The sequence below is a fragment of the Magnolia sinica genome, chromosome 16 (assembly GCF_029962835.1).
Source record: "Magnolia sinica isolate HGM2019 chromosome 16, MsV1, whole genome shotgun sequence".
In the NCBI taxonomy this organism is placed as follows: Eukaryota; Viridiplantae; Streptophyta; class Magnoliopsida; order Magnoliales; family Magnoliaceae; genus Magnolia; species Magnolia sinica.
The window spans coordinates 71393310-71407384 of NC_080588.1; the positions used below are offsets into that span (position 1 = coordinate 71393310).

At 38.7% G+C, this 14075-nt stretch overlaps 1 protein-coding gene and 1 long non-coding RNA gene across 4 annotated transcripts; both read right to left on the minus strand.

The window, feature by feature from the left end:
• Nucleotides 1-629: 629 nt before the first annotated feature.
• Nucleotides 630-12939, minus strand: LOC131229206 (cold-regulated 413 plasma membrane protein 1-like). Of its 3 annotated transcripts, XM_058225092.1 has the most exons (5): nt 12765-12868; nt 7764-7843; nt 2581-2688; nt 2421-2491; nt 630-1148 (listed from the first exon to the last, which is right to left on the minus strand). In XM_058225092.1, the coding sequence occupies exons 2-5, from the start codon at nt 7799-7801 to the stop codon at nt 913-915; spliced, it is 453 nt and encodes a 150-aa protein (XP_058081075.1). In that variant the 5' UTR covers nt 7802-7843; nt 12765-12868; the 3' UTR covers nt 630-912. The 3 variants fall into 3 exon arrangements, with proteins under 3 accessions (XP_058081075.1, XP_058081074.1, XP_058081076.1); XM_058225091.1 differs by lacking the exon at nt 7764-7843 and having other exon boundaries at nt 12765-12939; XM_058225093.1 differs by lacking the exons at nt 7764-7843; nt 12765-12868 and adding an exon at nt 3249-3496.
• LOC131229208 (uncharacterized) lies at nt 4702-6916 on the minus strand. The gene is made up of 2 exons (XR_009163212.1): nt 5442-6916; nt 4702-5125 (listed from the first exon to the last, which is right to left on the minus strand). It is a non-coding gene; the product is annotated as an uncharacterized LOC131229208 (long non-coding RNA).
• Nucleotides 12940-14075: the final 1136 nt, after the last annotated feature.

Genomic DNA, 14075 nt, shown 5'->3' on the forward strand with positions numbered 1-14075 from the left:
TGATGTATGGGTTTTATCCACACCGTTCATCCATTTTTCCAGATCATTTGAGGGTACGAGCCCAAAAATGAGGCAGATCCAAGGATCAAGTGCACCACACAGTGGGGATTGAACACCCACCATTAAAAACTTATTGTGGGTCACACGTTTTAGATCAAGCTGGCATTTATGCTTTCGCTTCTTCCAGATCTATGTGACCTTATGAACAGGTTAGATGGAAAATAAACATCACGGTGGGCACTAGGAAGGTTTCATCCGTGGGCATCATTATCACTGCTGCTTTCCGCACGGTGGTCAACTTGAGCCTTGGATCTGCCTCATTGTTGGGCTCATGCCCTAAAATGATCTGGAAAAATGGATAAGATCCATACATCACGGTGGGTCAAACAGAGCCCCTGCCTGGACCGATTTCAGTCAGGGTGGCCGCAAGACAATCCACTTCTACTTCTTTGGGGGCAGCATTTCATATTGATGGGGTGGCACTGAGAGAGAGAGAGAGAGAGAGAGAGAGTTAACAGCTGTTAGAAAAAACTAATGGAAAGCAGGTCTTTGCAATAATCGCGAATTAACAATATAGGTATTATTTAGGTAGTCATTTGTCAAAAAACCATAGTGGGAATACAGGATAATCCACGTAATAAAATGTATAAATACCACAAGCAATGACATGAGAAGATTAGTCCTCATATCAAACATCGGTGAAGTTTCCATCTCCATCGATCTGCCGAATCAAACATGAAAATCGAAAGATACCCATTTACATGGCTTGAAACTTCCATATCTCAGGAAATACATATTAAACCCGACGTCTTTCACAAGGGTTAAAATGGGAAGATTTGGTACCCGAAATTGCAGAGAACTGGTGAGCGGAGCTGTTCGAAAGGACCTAGATGAAAACAATGCTTCAAGGCCCTAGTAGGGTCCCATCCAAAGATACAATATGGGAAAGAGCAGCAGTAAAGATATAATCACAACATAAGAAACTCTCTGAAAATCTTCGCAGCAATTTATGCAGCCTCCGATTCCTCGAATCTGCGCTAATAGAAGGAAGGCTCCGATTACAAGACAAGAGATGCATCCAGCAATGCTGTCGCGAAGTGCATGAGACACCCAACTAGGCGTGACGACAAACAATACAACACGAGAAACTGCAAACACAGTTAAATTACAGATTAAAAGCTGCCCAAGAACTAATCAGTAACATGAGTTTTGACATACTTGTTGGCCCAAAGACAAATAACACTCTCCCTTTTGTGTTTTCCCTCCCTCCCTCCTTATGGAGTTGGCTCCTCACAGTACCCATGGCAAACATGCATGATGAATGGTGATCAGGACTAATTTAATGAGCCACCATGAGATGCGATATAAGCCAAAAATTGCATGTGGTCCACTCGTTGACCCACCAGATAAACAGTCCGGATCACCACAGATGTTTGACACATAACATCAAAGGCAGCAGCATAGAACTTCTATATATTAGCATATATCTTTTTTCCTCTGCTCAGAAATTTCTGCCATGCTGTAGAAATACAAATCCTATTCCTACAAAATTCCGTGCATAAATTGATAAATGAGTGGGCTCTTCTACGCAATTGCAGCTTCTTCTTCTTCTTTTCCTTTTTTTTTTTTTTTTTTTTTTGGGGGGTTGCACTGCACTCATTTAGCAATTCTTTCATCTGAATGCCAAACTTTAGCAGGCTCACCCTCTGTTAGAAAACCATGAAATTCGACTCAGACTGGTACCGAGATTATTTAAGCCAAGCCAAACTGACCCATTGATTTGGATGAGTTGTAACAACCCGGGTGAGTTATGCAACATGGGGCTGAGTTCTTTGACTTGACCAATTTGTTAAATTGGTCATTTTCACCCACTTTTGTAACCAATTCAAGTCAAATTGGCTGATTTTCCAATTGGTGGAAGACTTTAATAAGCGATGGTAAACTTTGAAAAAATGGCAAGACAGAATTGGATGGATTCACCAATTTCAACTCTAAAATGCAAGTTGATTTCAAACTTAACATTTCCAAGAAGTTACTCTGCCTGCCGATTTTCTACCAAGTCAACAAAAAAAAAGAAAAAAAAAAAAAAGAAAAAAGACCATGAAGAACCCAATGCTGAATTTTCTTTGGGCTGGGGCCACACTTTTATGAAAACAATGGACTGTTAAAAAGATTCACAGTTCCGATGATCCAAATTCCACGGAATCAATTCCCATGTTGGTCTGCCTGATGAGTTCACCGGCCAGATTATTTGGGACAGGTAATGTACACTCTGGGCCTATCTGATGCACCTTAGATGCCCCACATATGTGTGGCTACACAGTGGTGTGCGTGGAGAGGTGCTTGTGGGCTTAGAAAAACTCATTTGCATTCTCCTTTCACAGGACGGCAAATGGGTGAAGTCAAGAAAATATTCAGACCTGGGAAGGTTTCAGGAAAATAGAGATGTGATGCAACAGCCAGAAAGGCAACCCATAAGCCAAACTGTCCTCTGCAACACAAGTAAACTAAATTTAGATATAGAATCAGACAAATTAAGATTGAAAATATTAGTAATTTCAGCAAAGAAACAGGACACACCGTAAAATGTTGAAAAGTACTGTTGGTAGACTTGAGAAGATATAAGCTACCAAAAGAGAAGTCTGCATGTGCGATCTCCGCCCCGTATGATTCAGGATTAGCAAAAATCTGAAGAAGCAAGGAGAAACAATATGCATGATTCAGAGTACCCATAAAAATTAGCCAAGCATTATGCCATGATAGAAGCTGGCAACATCACAGTGCTGAAGAAACACTTGAACCTGTGAAACTTCTCCAACAACCAATGGCCAAGATGGGATATGGAACTGTGGTTTGAGCTCCTATTAATAAAATCTAGAGAAGATTTCTTCCTTTCAATTTGGTGATGCCTGAAGTCTTAACCCAAGAATGGTGGAAAATTACAATTGCATTATTTAGAGTTGAGAATTCTCTCCAAAATATACAGTAGTGAATATATATATATATATATATATATATATATATATATATATATATATATATATATATATATATATATATATGAAGTAAAAGAGATACATAAATTCCTTAACTACATGGGACTACCGAGAAAATTAAAAGCATGCCATTAGTGAGAAAGTACAAATGGGAACCAAATTGAACCATCATACCAAGAGACAAAAATAGAGGCAAGATGAGAATAACTAGGAAAGATATAGTCGAAAGGAAGAAATATAAGGAACACTCACTGCACCATTTTGGCTTGGCACTTGCCACACAATAGAAGCGTGTTTGAGATTCAAGCAGCTCATCATGCAGGCCTCACTGCACAAATGCCTTATCTCAAAAATCAGGCCAATATGCCCTTGGGTTGTATGCATAGTACAAAAGAAACAGACAATTAAGAGAAATCAGCCCAATCCAGTCTCTCACTTCTGATGGACTCATCCCATGTAGCATAAATTGAACAAATAATGGGGGATTCTTTTTTATTGAAAGACAAATTGATGGGGACATCACGCGCACACGCACGCCTCCCCTACGCACGTACGCAAGGAAGAAGAAGACCCCTCCGTCGATCTGGAACGATGACGACGTCCAGGGAGGTCCTCCTAGCTAGAGGACTGCGTTTTAGTCCCTTGGAGTGGACCCGATCGTCATATGAATCTCACCATGGGTTCTCATGATCGTGGCCCACTATTCTAAACGATCTAGTACTTTGAGTTTTGGTTATTTTTATTATTAGGAACATCATGGACGGTTTAGATTGCTTTGATTAGTTGTTAATTGTGGTTACTTCATCTCTAAGTAATAGGTTACGCACATGGTGCGAGTTTTGGGGTATAGGGTTTTGTTATAAATAAGCACCTTTGGTAGGTTGTTTTTCTCACTGATGAATGAATATTAAAAAAAAAATCATGTGTTTTCCTGCTCCTCTCCGAGTTATGAAAATTCAATTGGGTGCGAAACCCTCCATTTTTCGAAGAGCTAACTACTATGGTGCGAAGTTACACCCATCCCGATTCGCTCCCACTTTCTACCATCGATATTCCTCTTTTCCTACAGTCATTCCATCTGCAAATCCATTGTTATTTTGCAGCCGTTTATTCTCTATAGCAGATTTCTGAAATTTGGCCCTACGGGAGGGCTGAAACTTCGGTAGAGCTCCACGCATGGACCGTACTTCGAATCGGATCGAAATTTGAGGGGATTGTAGTCCAACCCTATCCGACTTGCCCCAAGGAGGGGGTTTTTGGGTTCGTGGGCTCCACGCACGTGCGTCAGGCTTGGCTTGCTGTCCACGCGCGGGCAGTCTTCAGGTTCACTCTCTCCTCTCTTTCACTCCTCTCTTACCTGATTTTCCTAACCTTAACCCTAGATTGTCTTAAACTCTTAATTTCTTTGCCTTTTTTCCAACATAAGGGTTTCCCGAATTGAAACTTGTGAATCTCTTGGATTGGGGAAATTATTCCTATGCATGTGTGGCTGAATCTATTCTCCTTTGAGTATTGTTTGGTCTATAATTTTAATTGATCCGGCCCTAACATGTGTAGGCTTGGACCCGCATAGATTCCCCTTGATTGAGTGCTTGACTTTATGTGGGATGTGTAATTTTGTGTGATTGTTTTGAACTAGTATGATCTAAAGCCTGGAATCACGCATATCATGTTTAAAATTTCATGTCCTGCATCAAAAATAATAATAATAATAATAATAATAATAATAAACACCTCTTAAACTGCTACGCCTTTCAAAGGATATTACATATCAAAGGTCCACACATAATTGTCATCCAAGTCTTATACTAACTAATTGCGGTTAGCAACATGAATCATATTCCATCATTCCACTCTATCACTACCCATATCCTCGTTTAAATCATTGGTCCTTGAGCCTTTTCTCCCCACCTACAGCCTTTTGGGCCATCCCCTTGCCCTTCTACGGGCTTCAACTTGAACCAACTCACTCCTAGTCAGGCAAGTCTTGGACTCCGTTGCACATGACCAAACCATACAAGTCTACTTCCTTTATCTTACTGCCAACTGGTGTTACTCCTAAGTTCGCTCAAATGTATTCATTTCTAATTCTATCCTTCATCACCTTGCTACTCATCCATCTCAACATACTCATTCTAGCTATGCTCATCCCATGAGCATGTTGTTCCTTAACCCAACGTTTGATCCCATAAAGCATGGCTGATCTTATAGCTATCCAATAAAATTTCTTCATCGATTTGATTGGTAAGCCACAATCACATTAAACTGAAGACTCACATCTCCACTTCTTCCACCCAGCTTGAATTCTGTAGATTTATAAAGTAGAAGTAGAAGAAATAAGAGAGAGAAGACAATTGTGAAAAGAAAGGAAATGAGAATTGTAGGGTTGGACATCCCCTCTCCTCCTATTTATATTAATTATAAGCAAGTGAAAAAGGCAAAAACACTCATTAGTAACAAAAGCAAAATTTTCCCTTGAGTCATAATCAAGAGTCCTAATCCAATTTAACTAAAAAAATAGATGAGAGAAGGCACTAATCGGGCAGTACAACTGTATGGCCCACATCCATATTCATTATGTGGGTGGTACAGTTGTATAGCCTATATTTCTCGTCCGTTAATACTCCCCCTCAAGCTGGAGCATAGATGTTGTCGATGCCAAGCTTTGAGTATATGCATCTAGACTGATCGTGAGGTAAAGTCTTAATAAATATATATCAGCAAGTTAATCTAGAAACCGGACATTTGGAGTAGAGATTTCACCACTAAAGGCCTACTCACGTATAAAGTGACAGTCCACTTCAATATGTTTAGTTCTTTCATAACAGACTAGATTGTTTGCAATGGTGGATGTTGCCTGATTATCACAAAATAACTGCATAGGTAGATTCACCACAAATCCCATTTCCTACAATAGTTTCTAGATCCACATTAGCTCATAGGTAGTGTGAGTCATTTCTCTATATTCAGCTTCAAGACTTTATCAGGTCACAACACTACTTATTCTATCACATGATTGTGTTGTCTATACAGAATATCTCTAACCTAGTGCTCCTTTAAGATGCCACGAAATTTGAACCACTGCATCCATGTGAGATACTCTCGAAAAGCTCATAACTTGGCTCACCACATTCACAACATTAGATATGTCTGAGTGAGTTATAGTTAAATAGATGAGTTTCTCAATCAACCTTCTATAACTTCTTAGGTGTTCAAATACATCTTCTTGATCACCAGCAAGTTTGTAATTTGGATCCACTAATGTATCAACTAGCTTGGTACCAAGAAGACATGTCTCTATGAGCAAACCCAAAACGTATTTCCGTTGGGACAAATTAATTCCTTCATTTGATTTGGCAACTTCTATATCTAAAAAGTATCAATGATGACCCAAATCTTTCGTGAGAAAAATGCCTCTGAAGATCTCAGCTCCATAATCCCCTTATCATCACTTCCCATAACAATAATATCATCAACATATACTACTAACACAATAAGACCGAAGGTGTCTTTCTGTATAAAGATTGAATGACCTGTATGGCTTTAAACAAAGCTACAATTTATCACAACTTTATCGAATTTTTCCAACCATGCCCATGGAGATTGCATCAACCCATAGACTGCCTTTCTCAGTTTATATACCTTGTATAACTCCCCCTAAGCAATAAATCTAGGTAATTGCTCCATATAGACATCCTCTATGAGATAACCGTGAAGAAAATGCATTTTTAACGTCCAGTTGGAAGCAAGGCTGGCCATGATTAATAGTCGCGAAGAAGATAACACGAATAAAGTTAAACTTGGCAACATGAGAGAAGGCTTCAATATAATCAACACCAAGGGTTTAATTGTATCCCTTAGCAACCAAGCGAGCCTTTAAACGTTCAATAGTACCATCAAGGTAAAACTTAATGGTGTAGACCCACCTGCAACCAACAAAATGTTTATTGACCACTAGACAGGTGAGCTCCCAAGTGTTATTTTAATAAAGAGTAACCATTTCCTCATTCATTGCTTGCTTCCACTCCTTAGGTAATCGTGCTTCCTAATATGACTTGAGAATAGAATGAGAGGTTAGCAATAGCGCAAATTTGTGGAAAAAAGAAGACAAGCATTGAAAGGAGACATATGTAAAGATAAGATGATTGATACATGCACACTTATCTTTTCACAATGCAATAGAAACATTAGACCTATCAGGAGAAGTTAATGGATTACTGCGCTTAGAAGAAGATATGATGATGGCACATCATGGTTGGTCACACTATCTGTTTTCATTGTGAGTACACTTTCAGTTGAGGAATAGTGGAAATGAAGGAGTCAGCAATAGCCAGTGGTAGGAAATTGGATTGTCTTCTTCAACCACAACATGTACCGGCATAGCTTCTACATCAAGAGATTTATTGTCTTATGAGAAAAACAAAGTAGACTAAAAAAATATAACATTTGTATACACATATTAGCTTCAAAATAAAGGATTTGTAACAACAAGGACCTCTGCGTCCATGAATACCCAAGGAAAATACATTTTATAGCTCTAGGATCAAATTTATTATGGCCCAACTCTAATTGGTGAACACAAGATACGCATCCAAAAACTTTAGCAGGTAAAGAAAACAATGAAGTATCTAGAAGTAAAACTTCACAAGATGATTTACTTATTAAAACAATTGAAGGCATTTAATTTATTAAAAAATATGTCGTGGGTACTACATCACTCCAATAACTTTTGGGAACATTCATGTGAATCAATAAAGCACAAGTCACCTCAAGCATGTGATTATTTTTCCACTTTGCATCACCATGTTATTGTGAGCTATTAGCACATGACGTTTGATGCAATATACCTGTTTCAGAAAAATACAAACTAAAGGATTGGGACATCTATTAACAGAGAAGTTTTTGAGTTAAACTAGTTATGTACTTTCATGTGAAAAGTCTTAAAATTTTAGAATAATTCATATCTATCTTTCATTAAGTAAATCCAAGTCATTCGCAAGAAATCATCAACATATATAATAAAATACTTGTATCTTAACCTGCTAAAAATTTTGATTAGTCCCTAAACATCCGAATAGATTAAAGAAAAGGAAACTGAACTACGCTTTTCCATTCGTGGTGGAAAAATAACACAATGATGTTTACTCAATTCACACGCTTCGCACTCTATAACTAAGACAGATAACAAGGGATAACGCCTTTGAGAATCTTCAAGGATAGATGACTGTGAATGTAGTGCCATGGATAAGAAGAGATGTTCTTCTATGATGTTGCACCAACTTCATGGTCAAGATAGTATAATCCATCGTGTTCATGCCCTTCAATTTCTTCTTCGTCTTTAGATATTGAAAAACACAATATGAAGGGTAGAAAGTCACAGAGCAATTAAGAGATCTGGTGAATTTGCGAGCAGACAAAAGAATTAAAGGGGGTTTAGGAATATAAAGAACAGAAGACAATAAAATGGAAGAACATGGATGAATAATGCCCATACCGCATACTTTGGACTTAATCCCATCTGCCAAGGTGACAGATGATTCCGTTAATACTATATTAATAGAGAAAAAAGCACTAAACCCACCTATCGTATGATCATATGCTCCAAAGTCATTGACCCCATGGAGCAAGGATCATAGATCCTAAACAAGCCATACTTGAAGACACTAATGTAGCTATAAGAGCGGAAGGGGCTGCAAAAGTAGCAAGAACTGGTTGATTCTAAAGATTTTTTGGCAACTTGAAATACTCCTCTTGAGTAAGAGTAACCATCTCTCCAAGCATATGTGGATGTTGCGTTGTAGGAATGGAACTAGCCAGATGAGACCCACTATTCTCTTCAATGTGAGATGCCTTATTAGCCCATGCTGGTTTTCCATAAATATCCCAACATTTTTCAACTAAATGATTCGTAAGCCCACAATGAGGGCACTTTCTAGGTCCACGACCTCCTCGCACTTCTCCATGACCGTCGTGATTACTTTTGCTACCATGACTACTGCCTCTGGCTCGTGATACAAGAGCAATGCTATCATTGGTTTCGCTTGTGGACGCTACAGATATATGTTGGAGATGTGTATATATCTCATTTAGAGATGGCACATCCTTGCCACCAAAAATTGTGCATGAACAAGCTCATACTCAGCCATTAAACTAGATAAAAATTTAGTCACTCGAACTCCTCACGTTGTTGGTGTTGCTATTCCAAATCCATAGTGAGAGATTGGTACACATTCAATTCCTCCCACATTCCTATAAGTTTTCAATAATATTCACTCAGGCATGTATTTCCTTGTTGAAATCCTAATCTCTTCAAACAATTTGTACATACGAGAAATGTTTTTATTGGATGAATAGATCTCTCATAATACATCCCACACTTCTTTTGCGGTATAAAAAACATTACGTTAGCACTGATGGATTATTCCATACTATTCCACAGTCATGTAACAATTTGAGCATTCTCCTAGATCCATTGTTCATATGTACACGAACTCTCATCAGGTTTCTCCGCAACCAAGTATATTTTCCATTTGCCGTTAAAAATACTTGAATGGACTTACACCATTGGAGATAGTTTGTTCCATTTAATTTAATCAAGGTTATCTAAAGCCTTTTAAAAAAATCAAATGAATTTGTGAATCTAGTTCTTGAATCACTTCTCACTTCCATCTGGGATACGAGGCTAGGATATATACCGCAAGATTATTTGATCACTAGCTTACATTTCACAACCAATGAACACTCAACTTGGACGCTTCCCATTGCATGCACAACACACTTAAAGAAAATAACCAGCTTACACATCCACACGTTCCAATCAATCATGAGGATTAATGATCACAAACACGGCATCTGACAAAGGCAATCAGCCTACATATTCACACATCCCACAAGACAAGATGATCATGAACACTCCATCCACGTCTCATGCACGGATCATTACAAAGGACTGACCAAAAAACGAAAGAAAAGAAACCCTATGTTTCTTTAAAAAAAATATATATATAACAAATAATAAATAAATAAATAAAATCAGAACAAAAGAGATGAAAGAACCCAAAAACTTAACAAGAAAAAGGAAATAAGGATAAGGTAGATGAGAGAAAGATGGATTAGATCATAAACAACCTAGCTCTGATACCATGTAGATTTGTAAACTAAAAGTAAAAGAAAAGAAGAAAAATAAGAGGAGAGAGTTATGAAAGGAAAGAATATGAGGATTGTAGGGCTAGACATCCCCTCTCCTCCTATTTATATTAATGATAAGCAAGTGAAAAAGGCAAAAACACCCTTAAGTAAGAAAAGAAAAAAAATTTCCCCTAAATCTTCACCAAGAGTCCTAATCCAATTTAACTAAGGAATAGACAAGAGAAGGTGCTTGGTGAGCCATACAGCTATACAGCCCATATTTCTCATGTGTTAGCAAATTCTATGAGCAACATCCTCCTCAATCTCCTCCACTCTCATGAATTATTGAAGTAAAGATATTGAAAATGGTCCACATGTCAGCATCTACAATTTCCTATTATAATGACTGATTGTCACACACCCTGCAAACAAGTTCTCCCAACAGCACCAATATATTGCATGGATTACGTCCCAGCACTGGGATCACAGTTTTCAATACTGTTAACCCATACAATATGAAGAATTACATATGAACATCGGCCTAACCCCAAACAATGTTCATGGCCGTTACCCACCCATGTTGTGTTTGCCACCATTTCTTATTTCTCAAATGGCAGTGAAACATTACACTATCCAAGTCATATGTGTGTGTCAATCCAGATTCTAGAACATCCAAATGGTGAGCCCATATTAATTGAGCATACCCCACATCACACTAATCAGACATTCCTACCATGCAAATCATTGCCAAGAAATGGACCACTAGAAGGAAACTGTAAGCAGTCCAAATTCGATAGATGATATCAGATGGTATAGATCTTTTGCTCGGTTTCAACAACTGAGAATATTTTCTCCAAACTAGCTTATTGGAATCTGAATTTTTGATACATTCAAAGATGTTACCACATATGTTTACTGGTCTTGCCAGGTCTACAAGCAGCCACATGTTCCAACCTGGCATGTCTGGCATGTCTACAGGACATTTGCGCAGGCCATCACGTGGCTCCACCCTGTGGAAGATGTATACAACAAAATCAGGCCCATAAATGCATAAGGTGGACCACTAATGCATGACAGTAATAGATGGTTTAGAAGGGCTTGCCTACTTTCCACATTCAACCAATAAGTGTAGCCCACATGATGATATGACCGGTCCCAAGTTTTTGGCCAGATAATATACACGGCAGGGCCCACCTGATGCACAGCCACACATGCCAGGTTGCCGCATGCAATTGACTGAATAAAACTTCTGTTTCCTTCTTAGAAAATGTGGGTGCATTATCAAATCACCAGAGTTTGATCTGGCAATTGGTTTCCTGTCACTAAACACAAAAACAATGACACTGATCTAGCATAAGATATGCACCCAATAGAGACTCCCACTCCCATGCTGTTGGTATCACTACAATCTAAGGTCCTGTTTGGTTGCCACTTAAAAAGAGCTCATCTCAGAAATTATGTATCATAGATCATAGTTATATAAAGAGGTCTCAAGTCCAACCAGTTGGATGACCATAAGCTATCGTCCACCCGGCGAATAACTTCCATCCTGTCTCATGCATGCAATATCCAACCCATCCACTTGGTTGGCCCGAGCACAAGGATCACCTTGCTCCAAAAAATCAGCCCCATCATTCATTAGGTGGACCATGCCTGTACATTGTTATTTCTCAGCAGCTATAATTATTTTCTATGGTGTGGCCCAGTTGATGAGTGGATGGGGTTGAATTTTGTCCAAGTTGATCCTCATGGTGAGTCCAACCAATTGGAGGGGTTGGATGTCTCACACACATGACACGTTGGAAAATATCCCCTGGGTGGATGGTATCTTATATTCCAACCGGTTGGAATTGAGACCTCCATAATTATGTATCACTACAATCTAAGGCCCTGTTTGGTTGCCACTTAAAAATGAGTTCATCTCTTATGTATTAGAGATCATAGTTATATAAAGAGGTCCCAAGTCCAACCAGTTGGACCATAAGTTATCGTCCACCAGACAAATAACTTCCATCCTGTCTCGTGCATGCGACATCCAACCCGTCCACTTGGTTAGCCCCATCATGAGGATCACCCTGTGCAAAAAATCACCCCCATCATTCATCGGGCAGACCACGCTTGTACATTGTTATTTCTGAGCAGCTATAATTATTTTCTATGGTTTGGTCCAGCTGGTGGATGGATGGGATTGATTTTTGCACAAGGTGATCCTCCTGGTGGGCCCAACTTATTGGAAGGATTGGATGTCTCACACACATGATATGTTGGAAAATACCCCTGGGTGGATGGTATCCTATGGTACATCCGGTTGGACTTGAGACCTTCTCCATAACTATGGGTTATATAAAGCGATCAAATGAAAAACCCATTTGGAAAATCCAATTCCTAATAGGATTTATGCAACACCCAAAAAGTTCCATTCCCAGAATTTCGTCACAGCTTTTTTATATATACAACCATGTTCTATTTTCAGGAAATGGAATGGTTCTATTTCAATAGATGGTGCTATTCCGATTCCCAGAGTAGAAAATGGGTGTATGCAAAATTCCATCAGGTTGGGTGTAAATATCAATTCCATGAGCTAAAAACAGAGAGAGAGAGAGAGAGAGAGAGAGAGAGAGAGAGAGAGAGAGAGATTACACGGCAGAGAGGGTCCCACCCCAATGAAAATAGCTCTGTCCCGCCTGGGAAGAAGTTGGAAGGTTTGCGTGGTCATCGATTTCCATTCTTCACGGCAAACACTGGCTTCCAGATCTGGGTCCTGAGACAGTGATTTGATGACTTCTGATATTCCGACTGAGTATGATAGATGATACGCAGCCCTTATAAAATAATTAGAAATTGCATGCTTAGCACATACGCTATCTATAATGAGAGAAGGCAAAGACATTTTTGTCCTTGCAATTACTTTTTGGAGAGTGAGCCATGGCCTTTAAGATTGGACGCGGATTGCATACCCACAGTGCTTCGTGGCCCCATAACGATGTATGTGTCCGGTCCACGCCTTCCATTCATTTTTTCAGACTAATTTATAAAATGAGCCCAAAAATGAAATAGATCTAAATCTCATATTGACCACACCGTGAGAAAAAGTGATGATTGAACACTTATCATTAAAAATTTCTTAGGAACTACAAAAAATTTGTATTAAGCTATACTTGTGTTTTCTCTTTATACAGGTTGCTTGACATAATTAACAAGTTGGATAACAAATAAGCATTACAGTGATCCCTAAAAAGTTTCTAACGACAGCATTCAATCACCCTACTTTCTTATAGTTTGATTGATTTGAGATTTGTATTATTTTTTAGGGTCATGCTCTACTATAATAATATGAAAAAGCAGAGGACAGCTGAGATAAAACACATATGATATCTCATGGAAATTGGTCCACAGAGGGCTATGTAGGGCCACTATAATATATGAAAAAGTAGATGACTATAAATGATTGACAATCTTTTAGACTTGATGATCATGAGACAATCATTGTTTAGTTAGGCCATGATTGAAGAAATCACTAACAGTTTAGATATTTGAAGATTTGACGATGGAGTCATCGTTCGTTAGCTAAATTAAATTTAACTTGATGCAACAATGCTTTTGCCAACCGTGGAGAAGCTAAACAAACTTATACTAAGTGATCTAAACTAACTATAGTATGGTGCTAGACGGAAGTGGAGAGACTAAACTAAGATATGATAAGAGAAGCGTTCATGCGCAACGAAAGATTGATAGGTGGCCTTGAAAAGATTTATTATGTTTTAACTGGTGAATGCCCAAGCCTTTTGTTCTTTGTTGTTTTTTGTATACTTGGATTAGGCGATTAGGCAGTGGCCTTTGTAGATGGTCCATTGCCTTTTGGAATTGATGTCTTGATCAGTTAGCAATTTTGGTTTCATGTGCTTCTATTTTGATAGGAGATTAGCCAACCATTTCAAAAATGAGGCTAAC